The sequence below is a fragment of the Chanodichthys erythropterus genome, chromosome 7 (assembly GCF_024489055.1).
Source record: "Chanodichthys erythropterus isolate Z2021 chromosome 7, ASM2448905v1, whole genome shotgun sequence".
Classification (NCBI taxonomy): domain Eukaryota; kingdom Metazoa; phylum Chordata; class Actinopteri; order Cypriniformes; family Xenocyprididae; genus Chanodichthys; species Chanodichthys erythropterus.
The window spans coordinates 31034531-31062452 of NC_090227.1; the positions used below are offsets into that span (position 1 = coordinate 31034531).

A 27922-nucleotide genomic window follows, 5' to 3' on the forward strand; every position below is an offset into this window, starting at 1 on the left:
TTCAATATGTATTTAATTAATCACTGCCAAAAGAACAAGATGTACTGTCACTTTCTTTACAACATTAATGCTGCCATGACATTTCATGTTGACTTTAAGCATTATTTGTACTGATTATAGCCTTTTCAATAATGCTTTTTAGTTCATGATCTCTATACTGCTGAATTCAAAAGCTTTTTTGCCATGAATTAGGCTTCCTATTAAAATTTTACTGAAATTGTCATTGTTGACACTTTGACCTGCCAGTGGTTTAGATTTTTGTTTGTACTTTAGGTTTGTGATGGTCACATTTTCTTTTAACAGCTTAAAAATTGTGCCATTCATCATTGTCTGTATATGACTCAGAAGCATGATTTGAATACCAACAAGTACCTGAGGCTTATTTGTAAAGTCTGAATACAAATGTCTTTGATGAGCAACACCTTTAGTCCTCCCCAGAGTCATCCCATAAGTCCTCAAAATGCATCTTTTTCAAGTAGCGCTGCTAGCGCAGTAAACAAATTTATTAGGTCATAATCACCAACTGAATTCTTGTTTGCTTCAATTTTGTGGTATACAACAATGCCGGATATTCATTTTACTTGTATAGAAGAGTCTTTTCATGAATGGCTAAAAACATCAGGACACTTTACACTTCATTTCCTGATACATTATGTTTTTGTGTGACGGTAAAAACTAATAGCCTTTCGATTTCACTTCAAATATCATAAAACCATGCAAATAGTGCAAAACAGACACATATTTCCTGCTAAACAAGATACAGATTTGGGAAATACTAATCTGAAGAGGACAAATGAACTGCGTTTGAACAGTGTCGCGGATGCTATACTAAGTTGCCCAGCAGTTGCCATGGTAACCTCATGTATTTGCCTTGTAGTAAAGCACTTGATGTTGTGAAGTACGGCCATCCAGCCTTGGTCCTGTGACTACTGATGTGTTTTTCCTCATTTCCTCCCTCAATGTGGGAGGAGTTTCTCAAGGGCATCCTTTAAACATTGTCCGCTTTGTTCCATTTCCACCTCCTGTTCAGTTTAAGTGAATATCATAAATTTATCATCAATTCATTTTTAACTTTATTTCTCACTTCATTAGTTTCTAGGGCACCGCACGGAGGAGGGGAGAAGATGCATGCCTCCTTTGAGAGTTAAAAATGCAATTTCACAGTCAACTTACACTGAGATACTTTACACAACAAGAGAAAGAGAGAAAGACAGGAGGCCTACTTGAACACTGAAGTCTGTTATCAGACACTAGAGACAGGAGTCACAGAGGAATAAAGTGCTTGCTGGAGAGTGCTAAATCTCTTTAAACACCGCCAGTTAAAACGCCATGGAACGGATCTGTCCAAATGCGATAGGATCTGGCCCAACGAGATAGTGTACTGTCCTGTGTTAAAAACATTTGAACATTCTCCATTGCCCAATATTGATCAAAAATCCGAGATAGCACATCAGGTTTACAATAGAAACAAAAGGGGGGAAAAAATCAGGGTTTTTTAAGATAAGCAGAATTTTAATATATAAATAAATATTTTTAGCTGGCACATAATTTGAACATTTAAACATACAGACAGCCATTTCACAGTGAATCAGATCACACTAATGAAGGAATCAAAACATCATTTATTACAGCAGCTTCCACTCAGTCGCGCTGGCACGCTCGCTTACATACACGCGCTGAGAAGGCAAAGACATGACAGGGGCTGATAGATTCTTCCCGCTTCATTACCCACAGTCTTTCAAAGTGTAGCATAAGTCAGCATCAAAATCAGCAACCAGCTAATCAAACAGAGGAATAACTCAAGCACTGCTGAAAAAAAAGGGACCAAGAAAAATAAGTCATTTGGACAATTATCCTTTTCTTCTTTGAAATTAGAGGGTATTTGGCACACCTAAAAAAAAAAGAAAAGAAAAAAAGATCTTTTTGTGACATCACCAAGCAGCATGTTTGGGTACAGTAAACCAAATTAAAGTGATAGTTGACTCAAAAATAAAAATTCAGACATCATTTACACACCCTCATGTCATTCTACAGTATGTTTCAATATGTATATAGTCAGGGGTGCACATATCTTTTTTGGTCTGGTTCTCAAGGGAGTACCTGGAGATTTTGCACTCACAATTTACACAACACATCCTAAAAGCTGTCCTAATCACTTTCCTCCTGACTGCTCTCCTCACTATCTTCTTTTCTCTCGAACACGGTAGATGATGATAATGATTTTTTTTATTATTTTTTTACTTAACATTAATGACAGCAAAGGCTGCTGTCACTTTAAGAAGGAAAGCACGGACCGAATAACTGACACACATCCGGTTTCTTTCTCAACACTTCACTTATGACATAACCGAGAGAATACTTGCCGAGACAGGTATTTTGACATAATTTTGTGTGTATGTTTCCTTTCAAGCGCAAGTAAACGCGAAAGCGGAATTAATTCGGTGTTCGTGCGCTGTCTGACTCTCATCATGCGCACGTTTCGCGGGGCTGTGCGCACAGATTACAGTTCGCGAGTCCCGATTTTCGCCGCCTCTTCCGCTTTTAAAGTCGTTTGAATGTGTTAATTGGCGAGACAAAACACGTCCAAATTACAAACTTTCACTCTATGATGGTTAAATATAGCAGTTAATCCGCGAATCACATGCGTGCCGAACCGTTGGACCTTATCCATATGGATCACGGATTAACTGCGATCCGTTGCACACCTAATAATTAAAGAACACACATATTATCATGATTGCTATCTTGCCAGAGATGGAGAAAAATCCTAATCCAGTAAGTAAACGTATCCCTGTGAACCGGTACTCAAAAGCGCTTCCCTCCATGTTTTCTGGTACGTATAGTTTATTTTTACCGCGCATGCGTACCTCTAATGTGCACCCCTGTATATAGTTATATATAGTTGAGCTTTATATATCTAAACTACAACATGTCAAGCTCAAAAAGAAAGATAAAGCACTTTAAAAGTGGTCCATTTGCCATATAAATTGCCATCTATAATGTTACGGGGCTGCTTAATGCTCGAATCTGATTGGTTGACCAACGTTCTAAGGTGTGCAATTATTTTCAGAGCTATGCACGGCTAAAGTAGGTCTAGCAGGTCTCACTTCGCCAAATGATTTCAGTTATTTCAGTAGGTCCCACAGCCTATAACTGCTAAAGAAACAAAACCCACAAAGACACTGACCAAGCAAATGAATATAGTTAAACAACAGGATGAAAACGTTAAATTAGTGTCATGGTTTTTGCCACAAAACACGTTTTATTGTGTCTTGAAAGCGTATACTCTCTTTAGTATAGTACAGACACACACTCGCACAGAAATGCTTTGTCAGCGCTGCTCTGACGAATTAATCAGTAAAATAGTTTAGCAACTTAAAAGATACATGGCATTCCTCACCAGCGAGGTCATAACTCTGCAGTTCTTGAGGTAGATAAACTTATAGTTTCGCTATTAGTAGAGAAACTGCTGCCGTGAGCTCTGATATGACATTTTCAGAATTAGCAACGGAGGCTTGGAGATGCATATGAAATTAGTCCCACACACAAGAGTGTTTTAAGGACAAAAACCTGACAAATGTGTTGAAATACAACATTGGAATAGTGTCTTGAGGTGTGGTAACCATAGTATAAGTGGAATAATTGACTCCGGGCCACACATATGTGGCAATTTACATTTCTTTTCTTTTTTTTAGGCCAAATAACCTCTAATTTGATTCAAAATATGTTGTTTGCCTTCATGGAATATAGTACACAAATCACATGGACTACTTTAATGCTTTAAATAATGCTTTATCATCCTTTTTTGGACACTAAGTGGTCATTGTGAACTACTGTTGAATGGAAAGGCTACAGGAAGAATCTCTATAGAAGAAAGAAATTAATACAGGTTTTCAAGGTGAGTAAATGTCCATTTTTTGAATTGAAATTGAATTTATTGGATTATTGTCTTTCAGAAAGGCAAAGTGCAACTGTCCATCTCTGAGCTAAGAATGAAATGTGACAGGCTGGTTTCAGTCGCAGAGTCCAATGGATCTGTATAAGGCTTGTTTAACCTTCGTTGCGTTTATCCACCCATTATAGATCAGAGTAATTAAAAATTATAACACTGAATTTGAGAGCGAACACATCTTGTCCCAATGCAGAGCAACAGAATTGATTCAGAGCTTGCTGTTCTTCTGGAATTGCGACACCAGTCCCACCACCTGTTCTGAGGCCTTAATGACTTTATTCTGCATGTAGGCAGTGCTGTTAGTGCTGGTCTCTTGCAAAAAGTAGCGATAATTAACCATTATGCCACAGGAGTTGGCGATGCCTCGCGGGCTTGTGTCGGCTTGCCAATTTAGCCTCCACATGGTGGCACCGTTCTGAAGGTGGAAGTTGGCCACAGGGTTTAGGGCGTAGCCCCGTCGTTTTTCTCCATACAGGTACCAGGCACAGAGCCGCATTAGAGCAGGTTCCAGAGCATGGACCAGGCGATCGGAGCGGATCCACTCGCTGGTGCCGATGAGCCTGCGCAAGGCCTCCAGAGCTGGAGCACCGGGAGCAGCTCCTGTCACGTCCTCCACCTCCCTCCACTCCTGCTCAGAGAGAAGTTCTGTGGCGCGTCCTTCCTTCTTGTGCTGTCCGAGAGTCCCTTGTAGCCATAAGGAGAAGCCAGGGATGGGAGACAGACTAGAGAACTGGGCCATGTGGGGGAACTCGCTCTGCACAGAAAGATAAACACAGACAGTCAACTCTCACATATCTATATTTACACATGCACAAATTAATCATAAAATCATGCAAAAAATGTATAAATAATTTGATCTATCTATCTATACTGTCTATTTTTATCAATTTAATGCATCATTGCTGAATAAGAGTATCCATTTCTTTCAAAAAAATAAACTTTTTAACACTAGTATATCCTCTCTACTGATTCTTCTTTTCTCTTTATTTCCTAACCCACACACTCCATTTGTTCTAATTTAAAAACCATGTTGAACAAGTCTACAGTGTCTCTTTCTCTTCCCCCACAAGGACATAGACACACTCATTTTCTCTCCCTCTTATGCCCACATTCAACCAGAAGAAAGCACCGAACAAACCAAACGTGTCAGACTGGCCCCAGAGGAGCAGAGATTTTAAGTCCTCCACATCTCAAGTCCATCACACTTCTCTCTCGCTTTCATTCTTTGCCATGCATCACTCCTTCAGACAGGCAGGAGTGAAGGAAGATTAAGCATGTCCAAGGGTCACTTTTCATTCATCAACTCAATTTACTGTAAAACAACAGTCAGCAGGTTTAAAAGCTACAGAGAGCGAGAAAGAGAGAGAGAGAATAAAGAGTAAGGACAAGAAGAGAGTGAATGTAAGGCAGAAAGTGAGTGCAAAAGAGACCCATGAGGATTCTGCTGAAAGACAAGCAAACCATCCTCTTCTCCTAAATCACACCGTGACCTTTCTCCACCTCTTTTTTTTTCTGTCTATCATCCATCCATCACGCCAATAGTCCCCTTGTGGCATGGTGAGTCACCTGGATCTCAGAGTCTCACGCTCTTAACAATAAAGGTTCTTTATTGGCATCTATAGCTGCTTTACCACCATCGAGCCAAATCGTTCTCATTGCTTAACCATTTCATGGCCCAGTCGATACAGATAGGTTTTCATTTTCCACTGTGGGGATGATAACGGACGCTCTTTGGAATGTTATACAATTGCGTCAGTGGTTGGCTTTGGTTTACAGATACTAGAACCGTTCAGCCCGACGCTGGAAATGCGGCATATGGTTCCATGAAGAACCTTTCACATCCGTGGAACCTGTTCATACAAAAGGTTCTTAATAGTTGAAAAAAGTTCCTTTAATTAATAAAATGTTTTTCACACTGAAGCCATGGACACACTTAAAGACTGTAAGGCCGATTATGAAATTTGATACTTAGGACTGATCATGCCCAAACGTGCAGAGTCAAAGCCAGTTGGCGTTCAGTTGGTGTTTGTTTAAATTCTGTGTTTAAGTATTTAAATCTGCTTTAGTCGAAGGAAACTGTCTTTGTGTGTTGAGTTCAGTCTTAGATTGTTTTAGCTAGTTGTTAAGTGTGTCCCTGGCTTAAAAAAAAAATCTTTGCTACTACTGTAAATTATGAAAAGATTTTGTATGTGTAAGAGCCATATTTCATATTTCACAATTTTATATTTTCACATTTTTATTATGTAAATTTGGTACAATAATTGTTTTGGTTAATAAGTGATTTATTGTTGAATATATTTATTTGGTTTATATGTGTTCTTACTGCGCATGTTCAGTGACGTCATTTTTGTTAGGGCACGCAAAGAGATATTGACGCACATGCAATAAGTTCAGACGAGCGGTGGGAGAACACAAAGCTTTTGACCGTTATATAATTGGCATATAGCATAAATTGGCTCATAAGTATAGTATCTTTACAAATAAGTTGTTGAGAGAAGACATCGCTGAGCAAGAGGATTATGCTGTATTTGAGAAATATGATCCTTTATTGATTTGGAAGAATAAACCATGATAACGGAAGCTATGGACTTCGTGTGGTGAATACAAGACAAGAAGAAACGCGTCAAAACTTGTGGAATAAACTAAAAGACATTCACATGTCCCGTACATGTAAGTCAAAAGCTTTCTCCATTGTTTAAACTACGAGGAGTTATTGCAAGTGCGCACTTTACTGCTGCACGTTTATGGAAGACCGTACATCTGAAGTTAGAATGGCACGCTTGGACAAACAACGTTGTGCAGTATTGTTTTCAATGGAGTTATGATTGAATGGAAGATCGAAAAAATTCATGGAAAAAGTGGAGTTGTGGATTGAAGAAACCAAGAAGTGCATTAAGATGTCTCAAATTTGTGACAATGAAGTGTCACCAATGGACAGTGTGTCAGTGGTGTCATCCAAGACAGTCACTTCTAATAAGTCAGGAAGTGGAACAACGTCTGTTTCCAAAAAATCCTCAATATCCACAGCATCCTCAGCTCGTCTTAAGGAAGAAGCTAACAGAGCAGCTTTGTTGGCTAAAGCAGCCGCTTTGAAGGAAAGGCAGGCACTGGAATTGAAAGAAGCAAAGTTAAAGGCTGAAATGGAAAAGTTGGAAATAGAAACGGCACTTGCAATGTCTAATGCCAAAATCAAAGTGTATCAAGATAGTGAAGAACAACAGTATGCAAGTTCAAATGTGGCTATCCAAGCAGTTGATGTGTACATCCGAAAACAGGAGCAGTATGAATATGATGAATACAGTGTATCATCAAATCACGGCAAAAAGTCATCACATCCTGAAGTAATTCGCTCAAGTATACCTCTAAGTGTCAGACCTAAGAAAACAAACACTGCAAAGGAATGGTCAACAACAGTCAATGAAGCATCTGGCTGTAATACTGATACATCAGAATTTCAAAGAGTGATGCAACGTCAGACAGATATCACAGCAATGCTCGTGAAGAATCAACAGATGTCTTGTCTACCTCAACGTGATGTTCCTTTGTTTCATGGCGATCCACTTGAGTTCAGATCTTTTATGAAAGCGTTTGAACATGTTGTTGACTCCAGAGCTGATAGTAATGTTGACAAGTTGTACTTTCTGGAGCAGTATACTAGAGGTGAGCCCAGAGACCTTGTAAAAAGTTGTCAGCATATGCCAGATGATCGTGGTTACGCAGAAGCAATGAGACTCTTGCACGAGAAGTTTGGAAATGAACTGAAAATTGCAACAGCTTTAATGCAAAAGGCATTTAAATGGCCTGAATTAAAGTCAGAGGATGGAAAGTCTTTAAGTGCATTTTCATTGTTCCTGGTCACTTGTCGCAACGTAATGGAGGATATTGAATATATGGATGAGTTAGATAATCCTACCAACATGAGGATTATTATCTCAAAGCTGCCCTACAAGTTGCGTGAAAGATGGAGAGCCCATGCTTACGAGTATGAGGAGCACAACAGAAGAAGAGCCAAGTTCATTCAGTTGGTGGAGTTTGTTGATCGCCAAGCAAAAGTAATATCAAACCCACTTTTTGGAGATCTGGAGGCTTTGACAGGTGATAAAAAACAAACCAACAAGTCTCTTCAAGGAACCAAGCTGAAAAGAGAAGGAAAAAGCAGCAGTAGTTTTGTAACTGACGCCAAACAAGTTGGTGAAACTCAAAAAGACTTGACTATGATGAAAACCAACAGTACATCAGTCACCAGTGCCTTCACAAAGCCTTGTGCATTCTGTGAGAAAGGTCATACCTTGGAGCAATGTTACCAGTTCGGTGCTAAGTCATATAAAGACAAATTGGAATTTTTAAGAAAGAGTGGATTTTGCTTTGGATGCTTAGTGAAAGGACACTTAAGCAAAGACTGTAACAGAAGAAGCACATGTCAGCTATGCTCAAAGAAACATCCTAGCATGTTACACTTAACCACACAAGACAAGATTCCTGAGAAGGAAATGGTAAAAGTTGAAAAGACTGAAGTTAACACTTTACCTGCCACACTGAGTCATGAGACAAGTGCCTACACTGGGGCCGGGGATGACTGTGTTCTTGCCATAGTACCAGTCAAGATAAAGTCCAAAAAAAGCAATAAGTGTGTGGAAGTGTATGCCTTTATGGACCCAGGCAGCTCAGCCACTTTTTGTACTGATGCACTAGCAAGACGGTTGAATGTCCAAGGTAGAAAGATTGACATGATGCTAAGCACTATGAACTCAAAGAAACGAGTGGAAAGTTATGTACTCACCGACTTGGAAGTGAGTGGATTGGAAGAGAACAACTTCATTGAACTTCCCAAAGTGTTTACACAAAAGAGCATACCAGTGTCAATGGAAAACATTCCACAACAACATGACGTTGACAAATGGCCATACCTCAGCGAAGTGAAGTTGCCTCATATTGATGCTGGAGTGGAAATCCTCATAGGAAACAAGGAGTTCAAGCTTCTGGAACCTTGGAAAGTAATTAACAGTAAGCACAATGGGCCGTATGCAGTGAAGACTGCCCTTGGATGGATTTTGAACGGACTTCTTAGAGAACCTGTTGAAGAAAGCATGCATGGAGATGCACAAACAAACATTACAGTCAACAGAATCTCCATTGACAGTGTGGAGCAGATGCTGATACAACAGTATAACCACGATTTTCCTGAAAGAAATTGTGATGACAAAGCTGAACTGTCGCAGATGGATCACCAGTTTTTGGAGTCTGTGTCTAAGTCAGTGCAGTTTTCCGATGGTCACTATTACATTGACCTTCCTATCAAGAAAACAGTTGTACAAATGCCTAACAATCGAAGTGCTGCTGTCCAGCGAGCTCTAAATCTCAAAAAGAAATTACAGAAAAATCTCTCCTTTCATAAAGAGTACACAAACTTCATGAATGACATGCTAAGCAATGGTTATGCAGTTAAACTGCCTACATCACACTTAAGTCGTCATGATGGTCAAGTCTGGTATATACCTCACCACGGGGTATACCATCCTCAGAAGAAGAAACTGAGAGTGGTGTTTGACTGTGCTGCCAGTTTCCAAGGAATGTCTTTGAATAGTGAGCTTCTACAGGGTCCAGACCTGACAAATTCGCTCATTGGAGTGCTCACTCGCTTCAGACAGGAGTCAGTTGCCATGATTGCCGATATTGAAGCTATGTACTACCAGGTGAGAGTACCTGAAAAAGACAGTGACATGCTCCGCTTTCTATGGTGGCCAGATGGTGATGTAAATCAGAACTTGGATGAGTACAAGATGGTTGTCCATCTCTTTGGAGCAAAGTCATCTCCAAGTGTAGCTAATTTTGCCCTTAGGAAAACAGCAGAAGAAAATCGTAGCAAGTCATCTGTCGAAGCAGTCAACACAGTTCTCAAGAACTTTTATGTAGATGATTGTTTAAAGTCTGTTTCAACCTCTGCTCAAGCAGTTGCTTTGCGCAATAATCTCACAAAACTTTGTGCGAGTGGAGGATTTCATCTTACCAAATGGGCAAGCAACAGTCGTGCATTGTTGGCCTCTGTTCCAGAAAGTGAAAGAGTTGCAGATGTAAGAGACTTGGATTTGAGCAAAGATGCACTTCCTGCAGAAAGAGCATTAGGGGTGTTATGGTGTGTAAACTCAGATGTGTTCAAATTCAAGGTCAATTTGAAAGAAAAACCTGTAACTAGAAGAGGAATCCTGTCAGTCACAAGCTCCATCTACGACCCTTTGGGCTTTCTCGCACCGGTAATATTGCCATCAAAGATTCTAATGCAGCAATTGTGCAGAGAAAAACTTGCATGGGATGATGACATTCCAGAACAGAGTGCAGAAAAGTGGATTACCTGGTTACATGGGCTAAATCATTTGGCTGACTTCAGTGTACCAAGATGTATAAAACCAGTTGACTTTGGAGTTTCCACTTCTGCACAACTACATCACTTCTCAGACGCTAGCGAGGTTGGATATGGAGTTGTCTCATACCTCAGATTGTTAAATGCTGATGGACTCACACATTGCGCCTTCATGATGGGGAAGTCTCGCGTGGCGCCATTGAAGCAGACCACCATTCCACGTATGGAGCTGACTGCTGCCGTTGTTGCTGTAAAAACAGACAAGATGCTGAAAGATGAACTGGAACTAGAGTTGAATGAATCTGTGTTTTGGACTGACAGCACCACTGTTTTGAGATATATTGACAGTGAAGGTCTACGTTTCAAAACATTTGTCGCTAACAGAATTGCCATTATACGAGAGTCAACCAAACCACAACAGTGGAGGTACATCAATACCTCAATGAACCCAGCTGATTGTGCATCCAGGGGACTTACTTGTGAAAGGTTCATGAAAAATGTGAGCTGGATCCATGGTCCTTCTTTTCTCAAAGAACCAGAAAGCAAGTGGCCTGAGACAAATCATGACCTGTCAACAAATGTGGATGACAGTGAGGTTAAACACTCAGCCTCAGTAAATCTTGTGTGTGCAGTGGATGGCACAGATACTGTGAACAAATTGATCACTTATTACTCAGATTGGTACAAATTAAAGAGAGCTGTGGCATGGATCCTTCGTTTTAAAGACATGATTATGCAGCGCAGCAATCAAGTAACAGCCAAAAACAGAAAAGTTCAGAGTTGCGACACAAATTTCACAGCACAGAACTGCAGAGCTCTAACAATGCAGGACTTAACAAGGGCTGAAAATGAGATCATCAAGTTCACTCAAAATCAAAGATTCAAAGAAGAAATGTCCATGTTGCAAAAAGGTAATCAATCTGTTAAAAAGAACAGTTGCCTTTCTAAAATGGATCCAATACTTCAGGATGGATTGTTGAGAGTTGGAGGTCGTCTCGGAAGATCTGCAATGCCTGAGTGTGTAAAGCATCCCATCATTATACCCAAAGACTCACATGTCACAACTTTACTTTTAAGAGACATTCATCAGAGAATTGGACATTGCGGAAGAAACTATATGTTTTCAAAGTTGCAACAAAGATTCTGGCTGCCTTCTGCAAACTCCATTATTAGGAAGTTTCTTTCCAGATGTGTGACCTGTAGAAAGATTAGAGCAAAGGCTTCAGAGCAGAAAATGTCAGAGCTGCCACTCGACAGAGTAATGCCAGGTCAACCACCCTTCACCAATGTCGGGGTTGACTACTTTGGACCATTTGAGGTCAAACAATGCAGAAGTAAAGTTAAAAGGTATGGGGTATTGTTCACCTGCCTGACACGAGCTGTGCATATTGAGGTTGCACATACACTGGACACAGACTCGTGTTTAAATGCCATCAGACATTTTGTGTGCAGGAGGGGTCAGGTGTCAATCATGAGAAGCGACAATGGTTCAAATTTCGTAGGTGCTGAGATTGAACTGCGCAAAGCCATTCAACAGTGGAACCAATCAAAAATGGAAAGCACTCTCATGCAAAAGGGAATACAGTGGATGTTCAACCCACCCTCAGGATCTCATTTTGGAGGAGTGTGGGAAAGGCAGATAAGGTCGGTAAGAAAAATCCTGAGATCTGTCCTAAAAGAACAAACACTTACTGATGAAAGCTTGCATACATTCCTGTGCGAAGTGGAAGCAATAATAAACGACAGACCACTTACCCTTACAACAGATGATCCCACAGATCTGGAACCCTTGACACCTAATCACCTATTATTAATGAAAAGGCAACCAGCCTTACCTCCTGGACTTTTCAAAAAAGAAGACATATATGCACGTCGCAAGTGGAAACAAATTCAATATCTTTCTGACCTGTTCTGGAAGCGTTGGGTGCGTGAATATTTACCTTTGCTCCAGGAGCGTCAAAAATGGACTCAAGTAAAGAAAAACCTTTCAATTGGAGATGTAGTCCTGATAATAGATGACTCTTCCCCTAGAAATTCATGGGTCTTTGGAAGAATCATAAAAGTGTTTCCAGATAAAAAAGGACTGGTAAGACGTGTGTTGGTTAAAACTAAGACCAATACCTTGGAAAGGCCTGTTGACAAGTTGTGCCTTATCTGTGAAATGGACTGTTAACTACTCCTCAGATATTAAGGAGTGTTTCTCTGCCATATAAAAATATGGACATTTCAAAAAACAAATAATGGACACTTAAGGTCTTTAAAGTGATGCATAGCAATATTATTCCAGCATGGCTCTATTGTGTTTGTTAAAAAGGTAATTGTCAGTCTGCATGCCTGTCAATTAGGGGCCGGAAATGTAAGAGCCATATTTCATATTTCACAATTTTATATTTTCACATTTTTATTATGTAAATTTGGTACAATAATTGTTTTGGTTAATAAGTGATTTATTGTTGAATATATTTATTTGGTTTATATGTGTTCTTACTGCGCATGTTCAGTGACGTCATTTTTGTTAGGGCACGCAAAGAGATATTGACGCACATGCAATAAGTTCAGACGAGCGGTGGGAGAACACAAAGCTTTTGACCGTTATATAATTGGCATATAGCATAAATTGGCTCATAAGTATAGTATCTTTACAAATAAGTTGTTGAGAGAAGACATCGCTGAGCAAGAGGATTATGCTGTATTTGAGAAATATGATCCTTTATTGACTTGGAAGAATAAACCATGATAACGGAAGCTATGGACTTCGTGTGGTGAATACAAGACAAGAAGAAACGCGTCAAAACTTGTGGAATAAACTAAAAGACATTCACATGTCCCGTACAGTATGAATTATAGATTGTTAAATCTGAGGAAAAGTTAAATCTGAATGGAGTCTGTGAGAAAACATGTTTGTCTAAAGTTTATAGATGCCATGAGGGATAGACTTAGAGTCTTTACAATGGCATGCACTGTATAAAGGTCCTAGGTCATGTAATTTTCACAACTCACAACTTTAAAAAACAGTTTTATGGAGGATTTTGTTTACTTAAAGTTTTTTCAGAAAGATGTTTCATCAGATGAACAATTGGATTGTTAATAACAACAGTACAATCCATTGAACGCACTGTATTCTATCCCTCACAGCCTCGTTTCCATTTGTCAAAAATTAAATATGGTGCTACCCTGAAAAAGGTCAAAAGGTCCAAAGGTAAAAAGGTCCAACCTTTCGCAGTGATGTCATAGAGGAACCATTTTCGTCTCCCCAAAGAACCTTTTTGTGAACAATTCTTAAAAGGTTACAGATTACACCCAGATTTAACTTTTTCCCAAGTTCAATCACTGTCAACAATGACAGTAATTTTTGAAAAGAAAAAAAAAGCTAAAAGCTTCTAATACTTGTTTAAACAGTGTTAAAACTGTTCTTCAGAAAATGGAAAAAAAAATCTACTTATAATTTACAGTAGTAACATTAACAAGAGTAACAATGGTATTTTGCTAGAACATATGGTTGCAAGGCTCATATGAATATCTATGGACTGAGATGGAGGGAATTCAAAGATAAACGAACGATCTACATTTACACACACACACACACACTTCAAAAACAATCTAATTCAAACAAATCCAGAGCATCAACATGCACAATTTGCATAAAATAATATCTATCAGCTGTCATTTCCACTCAAATGATGCCTTCAATCTCTCATATGGGTAAATCAGCACTCAGAGAACCGCAGCCGTTCGCAGAGAGCTCTTTACTAGGGTTTACCTCTATTACACAAACAACCACCCGGCACTTTGTTTCACCAACACTCCCGCTGAAGAAAAACTCATCCAAATCTATAAACCTGAGTGCCTCTCGTTTCTTTTCCATTTAATTCCGCCTTCATCTAGTAAAGAGGCAGCTCTGTGACATGCCATGCGTCCTTCCTTCTTCATGTTATTGAGGGTGACAGCTGGAATTTTATTAGTTTTCCTGCTTTTTTGTCCCTTCCAGATAGAAACATACTTATGTACAATGCCTGGCACTAGGTGACACTGTGGGACAAATATATTAACACATTATAGTATTTAACGTTGTCAATCAACTTAGTTTTTTTTATAGAATTGATTACAAAATGCCAATGAATTAATCATATTAAATTGCATATTAGTATTTGTTGACAAAGATAATTTGAATACATTACATTATTGATTAATATAGGCCCCTTTCACACATTAAACCCAGTAAATTACTGTAAAATTACCAGATTGACTTCTCCGGTAAATACACCATATACTCATACATTAAACTCAATTTGCACAATTTGGAACTGCATACTAATTTAGCTGTTTCTGCCATATGATGATATGGTAAAAATTGCACTAGTAAAGACTGTAGGTGTGAGGTATTTCTTATTTTATATTGTTTTATGCATTGTATATTGTTTTTTCAGCATATCACGCCATGAGCACCACAATTTAAGATAGTACATACATTGTAACTTTTAAACTCAATGTAATTAAAGGTGCCGTAGGATGGAAAATTTAATTTACCTTGTCATAGTTGAATAACAAGAATTCAGTACATGGAAATGACATAGAGTGAGTCTCAAACACCATTTTTCCTCCTTCTTGTGTAAATCTCATTTGTTTAAAAGACCTCAGAAGAACAGGAGAATCTCAACATAACACAGACTGTGACGCAACAGTCGGGATCATTAATATGTACGCACCCAACTTTTGCATATGCCAGCCCATGTTCAAGGCATTACACAAGGGCAGGACGTCTGGATCTGTGCACAGCTGAATCATCAGACTAGGTAAGCAAGCAAGGACAACAGCGAAAAATGGCAGATGGAGCGATAATAACTGACATGATCCATAGTATCATATTTTTATTGATATTTGTAAATTGTCTTTCTAAATGTTTCGTTAGCATGTTGCTAAAGTACTGTTAAATGTGGTTAAAATTACCATCGTTTATTACTGTATTCACAGAGACAAGAACCGTCGCTATTTTCATTTTTAAACAACTTCATTCTTTATAAATCTCTCCAACAGTGTGTAATGTTAGCTTTAGCCAGGGAGCATAGCCTCAAACTATATTTCAGAATCAAATGTAAACATCCAAATAAATACTATACTTACATGATCCGATGCATGCATGCAGCATGAATGACGAACATTTTGTAAAGATCCATTTTGAGGGTTATATTAACTGTGTGAACTTTGTTTATGCTGTTTAAGGCAGTCGCGAGCTTGGGGGCGGGAGCGCGAGATTTAAAGGGGCTGCACGCTGAATCGGTGCATATTTAATGATGCCCCAAAATAGGCAGTTAAAAAAATGAATAATAAAAAAAAATCTATGGGGTATCTTGAGCTGAAACTTCACAGACACATTCAGGGGACACCTGAGACTTATATTGCATCCTGTGAAAACTCGTTCTAGGGCACCTTTAATATTAATATTATTAATAATATATTGAAACAATCTTAATTTATTAAATGGCAAAAAAAAAAAACATAAAATCAAGAGATAAACTGAAATTTCTTTTTCCCCCCTCAATAACTACTGCTTATTTGAAGAAAATTCTGAAACGTCTAAAATCATTTATTAATTACTATATCAGCACTTTCAATTTCTGTTAATAATATATTAATATTACAGTTTATTATATCCTAGCATTTATTTTTCATTTACAGAGTTTTCGATGCAATAATTCTTTAAACAGCTGTGATGGACATAACCAGCACTATCTTTTTATGATTTATTTTCTCATTCATTTGCCCACCTGCAGTTCTCGGACCACCCTCTTGATGAGGTAATTTCCAAGCTCCACCCCCTGCAGCCCAGCCTGAGTGGAGGATATGGAGTAGAAGATGGCCGCATTGATCTTGTTCACATCCTCGTCCACATCTACAGTGGCAAACTCTCTCACGATTCCCTGGGAAAATAAGAGGCGCATATTAACAGACTCACAGGGAACTGACTGGAGGCGTTGGCAGATTTCTGTATATTCTGAGCACATTGTCTTTATCTTACTCCACTACTGTCTCTGAATACATTTGTCTTGTTTTGACTTCTAGCAGGTATGTTAGTGAGAAGTAATGACATTGCACACAGACACTTTCTTCATAAACCCAATATCACATTTACAGTCTATTTAAATTCTGACCATCAAGCAATCAATTATTCTTTGTGATGAATAACAAATGTGATTTCCATTTGCATTTACCTGGATGTTATTTGCTATGTCCTCAGTTAAGGCAACATGCAGCACCACTAGTGGTTCTCCAGGCATTGAGGCATGGGTGAAGGCATAACATCGACGGTATGGCCCCACTCTGCGTTTGAGATCCGTCCAGTTCCGCACAGGGTGGACCGCCTCGTACCTGTAGGATCAGGAATAAAAGGCTCAACTGGGGCGGCAAATAAAAAGGAAATGTTCATAAGTGCAAGAGAGATCTTACTGGCTGATCTTCTGAAGGATCTCACAAGGGGACCGCCAAGTGATTCTTTCGAGCTGGAGTAACCCAACAGAGAACCATTCTGACAGAAGACTCTTCAGAGTGCTGTTGAGATCCTAACACACAGAGATACACAAACACAGAAGAACAGAGAAGAAGAATGTGAAAAGTGAACATGTAGTTTCATCACCAGCACATTATTATTTATATACTCATATTTTGAATTAGCTTTTATTTTTACATTTTCAGTTTTCAATTTTAGTTTAATTGTTAATAAATTTTTTATATGCTTTTTTTCTTCTTTTTTCAAAAAGACTACTGTTTAGGTTTAATTTTAGGGCTTATTTTCATCTAATATTTACATTTCATTTTATTTTAATTCAATGTTTTTTTCAATTAAAAGATAATAAGTTAGGCTATAATAAATTTAAAAAAAAAATACTTTTTAATCATTTTAGTTAACCAAAATAACCCTGGACTGTCTGAACCTGAATGGAATCAAACCAAAATAATCAGACTCAAATAAAAAAAAAAGAATCATTTGCTTTTTAAATGTTTTTCCACACACAAAGTTTTCTATAGGCACAAAGTTATGCGAGTTATGTTGAAATTAAAATGTATAAATGTTTTAACCACTTTATTTCATATTTTTCATTACAAATCCAACACATATGGAAATACTGAATTGAACCACCTTGAAATACAATGTTTCCAATGCAAAACGCCCTTCTGACTACACTCGGACCACTTATAAAAAATAAGCTGCAAAAAATGGGTCATCCAGAAATCATCACAGTATTGCGAAGAGGTTATTTACATATAGTCTTAAAAGTTTAGCCGCAAAACCAGCCTGTTTAATCATAAAGGTCAAAGATGGTGTTGAAAATGGTCATGCAAAACTAAATCATGTGCAAAAAACCTCAACTAATATTATAAATGGGCTTCAGGGGGGAAAAAATAATAAGCTGCAAAAGTGTAGAACATGGCTGGCTTAATATTATAATTTATGTGCAATACCCAACGATTTTCAAGAATCGTTCTCAGGACAGCTGCGCTCATAATGGCGCCTAATTATAAAGTGTGCAGCTTTCGCCGGTAGAATTAATATTTCACAGGCGCTTTTTACAGATAGTGTGAACCAACCCCACCAACTCACAGTTGCTGCCATTTCATCTGTACTGTATACAACACTTTCAGAGGAGTCTCATTTCCCTCTGTAGCTCTTAGCATCTGTTTATTTGCTCTGGTGGTGTTCTCATTAGAGCGCCGGGATCGGTGTTAGCGTCCATACGAGGACGCTGAAAGATTTCTGTGGTAAACACAGTTCCATTTCATCAAAGAGCTGTTGCTCCCCACATGAGATATGGTTCTGCACTCTCCCTCGAGGGTCAGATTTCTTTCATAATGGTGATGAGCAACACAACATGCATACAAATATCTAGATCTAGTCGCTGGCGCACTCACACAAAGCAGCTTTAAGAATTCTAGGCTAGCCTGTCCCACAGATGCATGCGCTTAAAAGAATTGCGGGCCCGTCAATCAAACATCAACACCGGCCGTCTGTGCGTGCTTCGCCCTCATCTATAGGTAGTACACGTAAAATCTGACCTTATTGTAGCACTTTCAGCTGAGCCCGCAAGCAAAAGATCTCAAATTATCATTTCCCAGCACGCTTTTCCCTATAAAGCCCGCTCGCTGAGATCAGCATACATAAATGTGCCACTAAGTGATGCATTTGTATGTAGAAAATAACCTGGGGGCGTGAAGGTGTGAAGTTGTCGGAAGCTCCCAATAGCTCAAAAGCACCAAAACAATTTAACAAAGTTGGGATTGTACAGTTGCCTGAAAACAGGATGGCTGTTCCAGGAAAGCAGGCCAACAGGGACTGAACTGGAGTGGTAGTCTATGGCATTTTGCTTTTCTGTCTATCTCAGCTTTACTCAGAGTGCAATCCACAGCCTATAGCTGCCCCAGCAGTCACCGTTCCACTTAACATTAAACTCATCAAATCCTCTCTGGGCTGGGAAATTACTTCTAAGCATTTATTCGATGTTCTACCTTAAAATTCAGGGCAGCTGAAAGTATTTGCCCAAAAGACTTTTGTATTTGCTTACACGGCTGAATTTACTTTGGGGCCAAGCGTGCATAAGTGGAATCCAACTTTGATATGTACCATTGCACTGCAGGCCACAACTATCAAAAGAGCCAAACTGTTTGGGCCATTTTATATATTTTCTTGTGTGCACAAGAGAGGGGAAGATATCTAACTTGCGCTAAACTATAAGTGTCAAGGCAGATACAGAGATCACAAATTATTAATCCCACCAAAGTGTGCCAGGCTGAAACTTAAAAGGGCAGAGAAAATTTGCTGCATGGAAACTGCACTGCACAAAAGAAACAAGAATGTCAAGGACGTGTCAATGACTGCACCAGAAATTGGGCTTTTGACATTCTTAGATTTTACTGACGTGAATGAAAAGTGGAGAAAGCAGGTGCAAATGGAAGAAATCATTAAAGCAATTCCTACTTGTTCACACATAAAATGTTTAACACCATGAGAATTTGAGAAAAATACCAGGTAATTCTTTAATAAAAGCCTTTCTATGTAATGCATTATAAAAGTATTTTTAAAGCATTCATTACTTATCCATTGTTATGCAGAATTATAGTGTATTGTATGGTCTCATGAATATGTAACCACAGTTATAATGCTTAACCAGTCATTGAACACGCCTTTAGAAAGTATAATGCACTAAAACACATGCCAAACAAGCAATTTCAGATGTAACAAGGTATGTGTATCATAATGCATTTTAACCTTGTTTACAATTATTTATCAAAATATATAATGCATTATATAGAACATTATGAATAACTTCATAATACATTATACATAAAGGCTTTAAGTAAATGTTTAAAATCAGAAATGTAGCTTTGTAAAATATTCTGTAAAATATATAAATGGCTTGAAAGGATAGTTCACCCAAAAATGAAAATAATGTCATTGATTACTCACCCTCATGTCGTTCCACAACCGTAAGACCTTCGTTCATCTCCGGAACACAAATTAAGAGATTTTCGATATTTGGTATATGACTCTTCCATATACAGCAATAAAATCAACATTTGAAAGGTCCAGAAAGGTACTAAAGACATCGTTAAAACCATTGACGTGACTACAGTGGCTCAACCTTAATTCTATGAAGCGACAAGAATACTTTTTGTGTGCAAAAACAAAACAAAAATAACGACTTTATTCAGCAATATCTTCTCTTCTGTGTTATTCTCATACGTTGTTTACGTCCAGCACTTCCAGGTTCTACGTCAGAACGCTGACTCATTATTGGCCGGCTCCTGCATTAGCATCACAAGCATGTGTTGTGCTGCTCACATGTGCAGCTTTGGCCAATACTGAGCTGGCATTTAGACGTAAACACTGAAGCCTTCACTGTGCTCACTGCGTCACCTGCGTAAGGATAATGACAGGGAAGAGAAGAGATTGTTGAATAAAGTCATTAATTTTGTTTTGTGCACAAAAAGTATTTGTCACTTCATAAAATTAAGGTTGAACCAGTCATGTCGACAGTTTTAACAATGTCTTTAGTACCTTTCTGGACCTTGAAAGTGCCGTCTATGAATGAGTCACATACCTCTCGGATATCATCAAAAATATCTTAATTTGTGTTCTGAAGATGAACGAAGGTCTTACAGGTGTGGAATGACATGAGGGTGAGTAATAAATGACAGAATTTTCATTTTTGGGTGAACTAACCCGTTAAACCCGTCTGATTTTCTTTCTTCTGTGAAACACAAAAGAAGATATATTTAAAGTCAATGGGGTCAATGAACTACTCCTTTAATTAAAAAAAAAACATATAATATATATATATATATATATATATATATATATATATATATATATATATATATATATATATATATATATATATATTTCACACCAAAAGTAACATAATGTAAATATGTTTGTATAATGTTCAGAATTTTAAGATAACACATCTAGCTTAGGAAAATATGTTGAAATGGTTTATAGAAATGTTAGAATGTTAATATTAGTTATTGCAGTTCCAGCCAAATAATTTTCTTTCCAGTACATCACTAATGCTTTGAATACAAGCATTTTTTAAATGCTTCAGAGAGCATACCTCTCCTGCTACAGTATATAATATAAACCTCTAATATAAATCTCAAAACTAATGGACTGAGGAAATGTAAATGGCTTACTGACAAGGCACCCAATGTAACTTTAAATCACTAATATTGCAGAGGGCATGTCAGTGCAGCCATCCTAAATTGCTCTGTGGAAACCATTGCAAGAAGCTTACTTAGAGTCCAATATAATGCAGACTTGGAGGAGCTCTGCAGGACACCTGTTTGAGTCCAGACAGACTACATCTGTTTATTGATTATATATCAAGAGATGCACCTGCCCAGAGATTTGAACTGACATTTCTTTGGGATCCTGATAATTCTGCTTGAGAGAGTTTGGGATGTGTGATTAAAGTTTACTGCAAAGCTCAGCATCTTAGCTGTTCTCCGTCTGGACCGATTATTGTCATTTTAACGCATTTTGCTCTTCAGCACTCAGGCTGGTAGGAGGTGAGCTAAATCAGTACTAGTTCACAGTTTTCAGATCTAGTTTTCACTCTCTTTGTCTGTGAATCAGAGGTGTTGTAGTCATTTATAATTTAAGGTACAGAAGTATAAAAGCTGCTTATTTTTACAACAATCTTCACTGTAAAACCTAACGCACAAAATAATTAATTGTTTTGAGTAGGACAAACTTAAATTAAACAAATTAGTTCAGTCTAATTAACTTTTATGCATATTTAGCACTTTCTTTTTCTTTTGAGTTCACAGAACTGATATTTTTTAAGTAAACTGAACTGTTTCATTGTTTTGAGTTTTACGAATGCATTTCTTTCAATTTAGACGAACTTAAGTTTAACTAAAACTGGGCAGGGATTTCTGTTCCCAGCATGTTTTGCCCATGGCACTCGAAAGGGAGAGTAAATGCTAAAATTTATATATTATATTAATATATAATTATATTAATATATATATATATATATATATATATATATATATATATATAAGATTAATGTTAAGTGGGAGATTTAGTAGTTATTAATGTTTTATTATGCTAATTTAGAAGAATTTCTGTTAAAGTGGGTTTTTGGAGAGTTACCATCATGGTGACAAGTGGTGCATGAGTCTTGGTTTGAGAGCAATATGTTAAATGTTTTATATTGCTGTACTCATTCAGCAAGTGCTATACCATGTTCTTGCTAACATTTTAACAAATTAGCAAGTTAGCATTTTCTGTGTTATCTAGTTATTGCTAGCTAGTTTCCACTAATAAAAATGTTTGTGTTGAGATTACATGATCCTTTTTAAATTAAATGTATGGATTTAGTTTACTCAAATATTATTTCAATTTAAGAACAATTAAAATGTATGAGTACAAAATAAAAATCTGCCAGTTCTGCTTACTTAAGCTTTGAATTTCTTAAAATTAAAATTTTTGATGTAACCAACTGCATCAATTTTTTGAGTTTTGCCAACTTATTCAGGTTTACAGTGTTGAGAAGTGATTACATCTAAACGAACCAAAATACATCAGTCAGAATAGCTATTGCTCCAAGGTAAATTAATGATAATATATTCCTGATTATTCATTTGAAGCAGTGAGAATGTTGAGGAAATGTCAGAAAAAAAAGACGCTTTGCAATGTTGTACTTCATTCCAGTCCATGTACAAATAATATCCAACGTATTTTTTTTTTACAGCTTTATGAACATGTTACTGAAAACTGCGCTGTTCACAGGGCAATTCATAAAGCTTGTCTGAGTGTGCAACAGTAACTAATCTTAGCAATGGTTCAACTGATGGATAGTTTGGGTAGCAGAAAACCTCCGTACCCTGCATTTGGCTGCCAGTTCACCTCACCGTCACAAACTCAGACATATTAATGACACAGAATCTTTTCTGATAGGGCCCAGTGGGCTGGAGGTGTGCCAGACAGTTTCTCTGAAGCATTCCTTAGGGATATACTGTAATGCAATATTATTATGGAGAGAGAGAAGCAGGGGAAGCCACCACTGAGAGCTGTGAACACTCACTAACAGGTAAAAAGGCTTTTAAATGAAGTGCAGAATACACAATGAATGATCATGTGACCAAATTATTGCTTGGCTGAATGTCAGCTTAACATCAATTGTGCTTTCAGAATGTATTCAGCTTTCATTGATTATTTATTTCCCACTCTTTAGTACTGCAAAGTCAAATTACAATCTATTCAAATTGAAATTTTATTAGGTAAGTCTTTATAATGTCATCTCTATTCTCTAATAAGTGAATAATGTGTGGAATAGCAAACTACCATATTACCCTTTTTATTTCTGAAATATATAGAACAAATTAAACTGAAGAAATATTACTATTTTTTCACTAAAAAAATCTGATTAATAATAACTTTTTTTATTTTAATTTCCAAGATAACAACTGAACTAAACATGCACCTAATGCTGTAATCTCATGAGGCAACAATGAAACAGAAATATTGTTGTATACATTTTTAAAAATAAAGGTTCTTAATTGGCACCTATTGTTCCATGAAGAACCTCTAACATTAATGGAAACTTTTCATTTAACAAAAGGTTCTTTATAGTGAAAAGGTTCTTTATGTTGTGTTCACACTTGACAGGTTTGGTTAGATTAAAATGAACTCTGATGTGACAGCTCTAGTTCAGAACCCTGGTGTGCACCAAACAGGGCTGCGTTTCCCAAAAGCATCGTAAGCTTAAGTTGATCGTAGCTCCATTGAAACCAATGGAGCTACGATCAACTTAGGCTTACGATGCTTTTGGGAAACGCTACCCAGGTGGATCGAGACTCCTGGACTCTCGGTCTGCTTCCAACCAACTCTGGTTTGGTTTGACAGAAATGTGAATGCAACACAGACCAAATACATCTGAACCAAAAACAGGACTTTTTTTGGATTGGACAGTGTGAACACTAAGCGAACCAGGACTAAATGTATTATTTTCTTTTTTGGTAACGGGGACCAAAAGAGCCAAGATAACCAAACTACAAGTGTGAACACACCCCAAGAACTGTTCGATGGAAGGCTTCTTGAAGAACCAAAATGATTCTTCTATGGCATTACAGCAAAAAAAAAAAAAAAAAAAAAAAAACTTTATTTTTAGTGATACTGGGTACTTTTTCACATACTACTTTTAGGAAATAGTAGCCAGGGATTAAGCAGGAACCATTATTAAGCAGTACACCAATATTCTTTTCTGAACATCAATTGAAAATTCACCTCATGCATTCAGTTCTTCTTGCATGTTTTTTTTAATCCACCTGTGTTCAATTCCACAATAAATGCTGGCTTTATGAAGTCTCATTACTAAAACATCAGCTGCCATGAAGACCAAAGACCTGCCCATGAAACTTTGAGATAACGTTAGGGAAAAAAGAAAAGAATAACACTTGAGAAGGCTATAAAAAGATTGGCAAAGCTTCAAACTTTCCAAGAATCACTATGAGGTCCTTTGTAACAAAACGGCGGAAAAACATTGGAGTTGAGATTGGACTGCTTCAAATAAAGCATCAGGACAAGGTGCTGTGCAAGTGACCCAGAGGCAGTCTACAAAACTAAGAGTATTGCACATCTCTTTGGATGAAATGTGGAAACTGTCCAGACTTCAATGATTTCTTTGCACTTCACAAAGATGCTCAATTTTGAAAAAGACACACGGTGTCACAACTGAAGTTTGCTAGGCACCACTAGACAAAACCTGAAATATTTTGGCAGAATTTTCGTTTTTTAGTCTGGTAAGACTTGCTTGGCCTCAAAACACTCAAATCAAATGAAGCCCATAACATTCAGAAAACCTCATAGATCTTATTCAAAGCAGACGCCGTATTTAATTTTCCACAAATGAAAGTGAGGCAGTCTTATGTCAGATATCATTTTCACAGCATGTTTTCCAGAGTTTTTTTATTACCTGGGAAAAGTCATATTTTCAATGTTCTATCAGCTGAAAGACTGACACAACAGTACATTAAATGCACAGACTGTATTTATTTTACTCACAGCCTCATTTTCACTCTTAAAATTACAAAAGGCATCTACCCAGACAAAGGTCCATATGCTGTGTGAAGCATGGCAGTGTCATTCTATGCATGTTGCCATCAAGGGCATTACAGATGAGGCCAAATACAGACAAATCTTTGAGGAGAAAAGTGGTCAATCTGCCAATGTTGTGTTCTTGGAATAAAAAATAATTTTTCAACAGATAAATGACCCAAAGGACAAGGAATACATAAAAAGGAGGTTTGTATTCTGGAATGGCCAAACCAGAGCCCAGACTTGAATTCTAATGAATAGCTTATTCTCAGTATGACCAAGCCCAAACAGATTATTTTCACATTTTCTACATTGATTTTGAGGGAAAAGATCTCTGAAATTCTTTCGAAAGGATTTTAAATCATGGTAAATGTGTGAAATGGAGCCGAAAGCATTCTTGCCAGTAGCTGAGAGCATAATTAAAGGGTTAGTTCACCCAAAAATGAAAATTCTGTCATTTAATACTCACCCTAATGCCGTTCCACACCCGTAAGACCTTCGTTAATCTTCGGAACACAAATTAAGATATTTTATTTGAAATCCGATGGCTCAGTGAGGCCTCCATAGGGAGCAATGACACTTCGTCGATTTCAAAACACTGCTTCAGGAAGATTCGGAGCACAAATAAATCAGTGTATTGAATAGTGATTCAGATCGGACTGCTAACGACTGAAATCACGTGACTTTGGTGCTCTGAACAGCAGATTCGATACCCTGATTCATTTGTGCTCCGAATCTTCCTGAAACAGTGTTTTGAAATCGGTCATCACTAAATAAGTCATTATTTTGTTTTGTTTTTGGCGCACCAAAAATACTCCCGTCGCTTTATAATATTAATATTGAACCACTGTGCGCACATGAACCGATTTAAATATGTTTTTAGTACCTTTATGGATCTTGAGAGAGGAAATGTCATTGCTCCCTATGGAGGCCTCACTGAGCCATCGGATTTCAACTAAAATATCTTAATTTGTGTTCCGAAGATTAATGAAGGTCTTACGGGTGTGGAACGGCATGAGGGTGAGTAATAAATTTTTGGGTGAACTAACCCTTTAAATTAGACACAAACATGCAAGGGGATTTGTTGAATTTTAAGAATGACAAGTCTTCTGATACTGCAGAATTCTGCAGGAAAAAAAATGATAAAAATTCCTAAAAGTTCAAGCTAAAAACATTCTTGGTTTCTAAACAAATTAATTAAAAAATCATTTATCTTCTTTAACAAATGATAACTTTTATCAATTTGACTAAATTTGGAGGAGCTATAACAGGAACAAAATGTTGGGCACTGTAGACTATCACTTGTGTACAACAGTCATGTGTCCATGTGACGTTGTGGCTTAAATTAAAACAGCATTCCATATATTCAAATGTATATTTGGCACCAAAACATTACAAACTATGTCACAGCTGAAGCCTGTGACGTTCACAAATGTGGGACAAAGGTCATCTGGCTCCAAACACTACCAGCCATGTGAAATCAGAGACCACCAGGATCTAAAGTAGGGGAAAGGGCAAATCACAAGTTTGCATACCATGTCATAACCAACGCCATTTTTAGGAATGCAGTTTTCACTGACACCATCTGAAAAGCCAAAAGGTCATTCCATGACATGGGTGCCTGCCTACACAGTGTAAATCAGAAAAACAATGCTAATATTTCTCTACATACTGTATATATCACATTTTCAATAATTAGTTATTTAAAGTCATGGTAACAAGTTTAAAGTGAAATAAAAAAATTTTATTATGTTATTATTTTGGTAAAAAAAGGTTGAGATGTAACCCGGGGACACAATAATATGAGCATGTCATCATGAACAACACACATATTATATATATATATATATGTGTATGTGTGTGTATATATATATGTTGTATGTATGTGTGTGTACTGTTACTGTATATATATTATATATACACATATATATATATATATATATATATACATACATATATACATACATATATACACATATATACACATATATACACACAGTGTTGGGGTTAACACATTACAAATAAACAAGAAATTTGAGTTACTTTTTTAAATAAGTTAGAGAAAAATTACTTTGTTTTCCCATTTATTGAGAGAAATTGGGAGTAAGGTGCAGAGTTTGTGTGTGCTGGAAAAGTGAAATGATCATCAAAAGTTAAACTTTTTGTGGTGTGAAACATTTTTACATTTTCCAAAATAGAACTTTTGTTTTTAATTGTTTATCAAAAGTAACATAATGCATTACTTTCCATAAAAAGTAACTAGTTACTTTTTGAGGAGTAACGCTATTGTAATGCATTACTTTTAAAAGCAACTTTCCCCAACACTGTATAAAGGACACAAACTCCACCTTTTCTTCTTGGAATGACCCCAAAAACAATTACATTTAATATCTACATATCATAAAACAATGAAATTATTATTCAATTTACCCTCATGTGTGGGCTGTCACTAATTTTTGAGGATGCGAACTCGATGAGATCTGCCCTGAGATCCACCAGAAACTTCACACCGCCCTGAACTTTGCTGATGTGCGTTAGCAGCTGACGGTATCGAGGTGTTAAACTGTACCGTAACCTGTCCTCCACCTGCAGGATAGTGGCCACATCCCGCCCCTGAGTGTCCAGCATCTTTGCGGCCAGATCCGAAGCCCATCTGTGATCTACTCCGAAATCATGAGACAACTTCTCGAGAAACTCCAGTCTTTGCTCTTTCTCTAAACTCTTGTAGAAGTGCATAAACTCCAGACTGTTGGATTCAGGTGGAGGTGGAGATTTTTCTCTCATCTCATAGGTGGGCAATGGAACCACTGTCTTTTTTAGGATCTCCTCCATGTTATTGTGCTCTGCGATAGAAGTGCATGGATACATGTTTCTGAACTCCCACGCTCTGAGTCCCTGGGCCGTTTTTATTACAGCTCTGTGTCGATAAGACTTTAGCAAAGAGCGCGCGGCTGTAGATAAGTGGAAAGCTGTCATTGCTCGCCTGACAAATACGCACCAAAATAAACCTCGTATACAC

The 27922-nt window shown here is 37.6% G+C and overlaps 1 protein-coding gene across 1 annotated transcript; it reads right to left on the minus strand.

Moving 5' to 3' along the window:
- Nucleotides 1-1475: 1475 nt before the first annotated feature.
- On the minus strand, nucleotides 1476-27917 carry mlycd (malonyl-CoA decarboxylase). The gene is made up of 5 exons (XM_067390160.1): nucleotides 27334-27917; nucleotides 16755-16867; nucleotides 16520-16676; nucleotides 16076-16228; nucleotides 1476-4706 (listed from the first exon to the last, which is right to left on the minus strand). Exons 1-5 carry the CDS (start codon nucleotides 27877-27879, stop codon nucleotides 4161-4163), a joined length of 1515 nt encoding a protein of 504 aa, XP_067246261.1. The 5' UTR covers nucleotides 27880-27917; the 3' UTR covers nucleotides 1476-4160.
- Between the last annotated feature and the right edge of the window lie 5 nt (nucleotides 27918-27922).

Bases quoted from the DNA above. Each gene is read 5' to 3' on its own strand.
- mlycd (XM_067390160.1), bottom strand. From the start codon at position 27,879: ATGACAGCTTTCCACTTATCTACAGCCGCGCGCTCTTTGCTAAAGTCT. The intron at 16,868-27,333 runs GTAAATTGAATA...TCTGTGTGTTAG, and splicing joins GTGACAGCCCACACATGAGG to GATCTCAACAGCACTCTGAA. The intron at 16,677-16,754 runs GTAAGATCTCTC...CTGATCCTACAG, and splicing joins ATCCTTCAGAAGATCAGCCA to GTACGAGGCGGTCCACCCTG.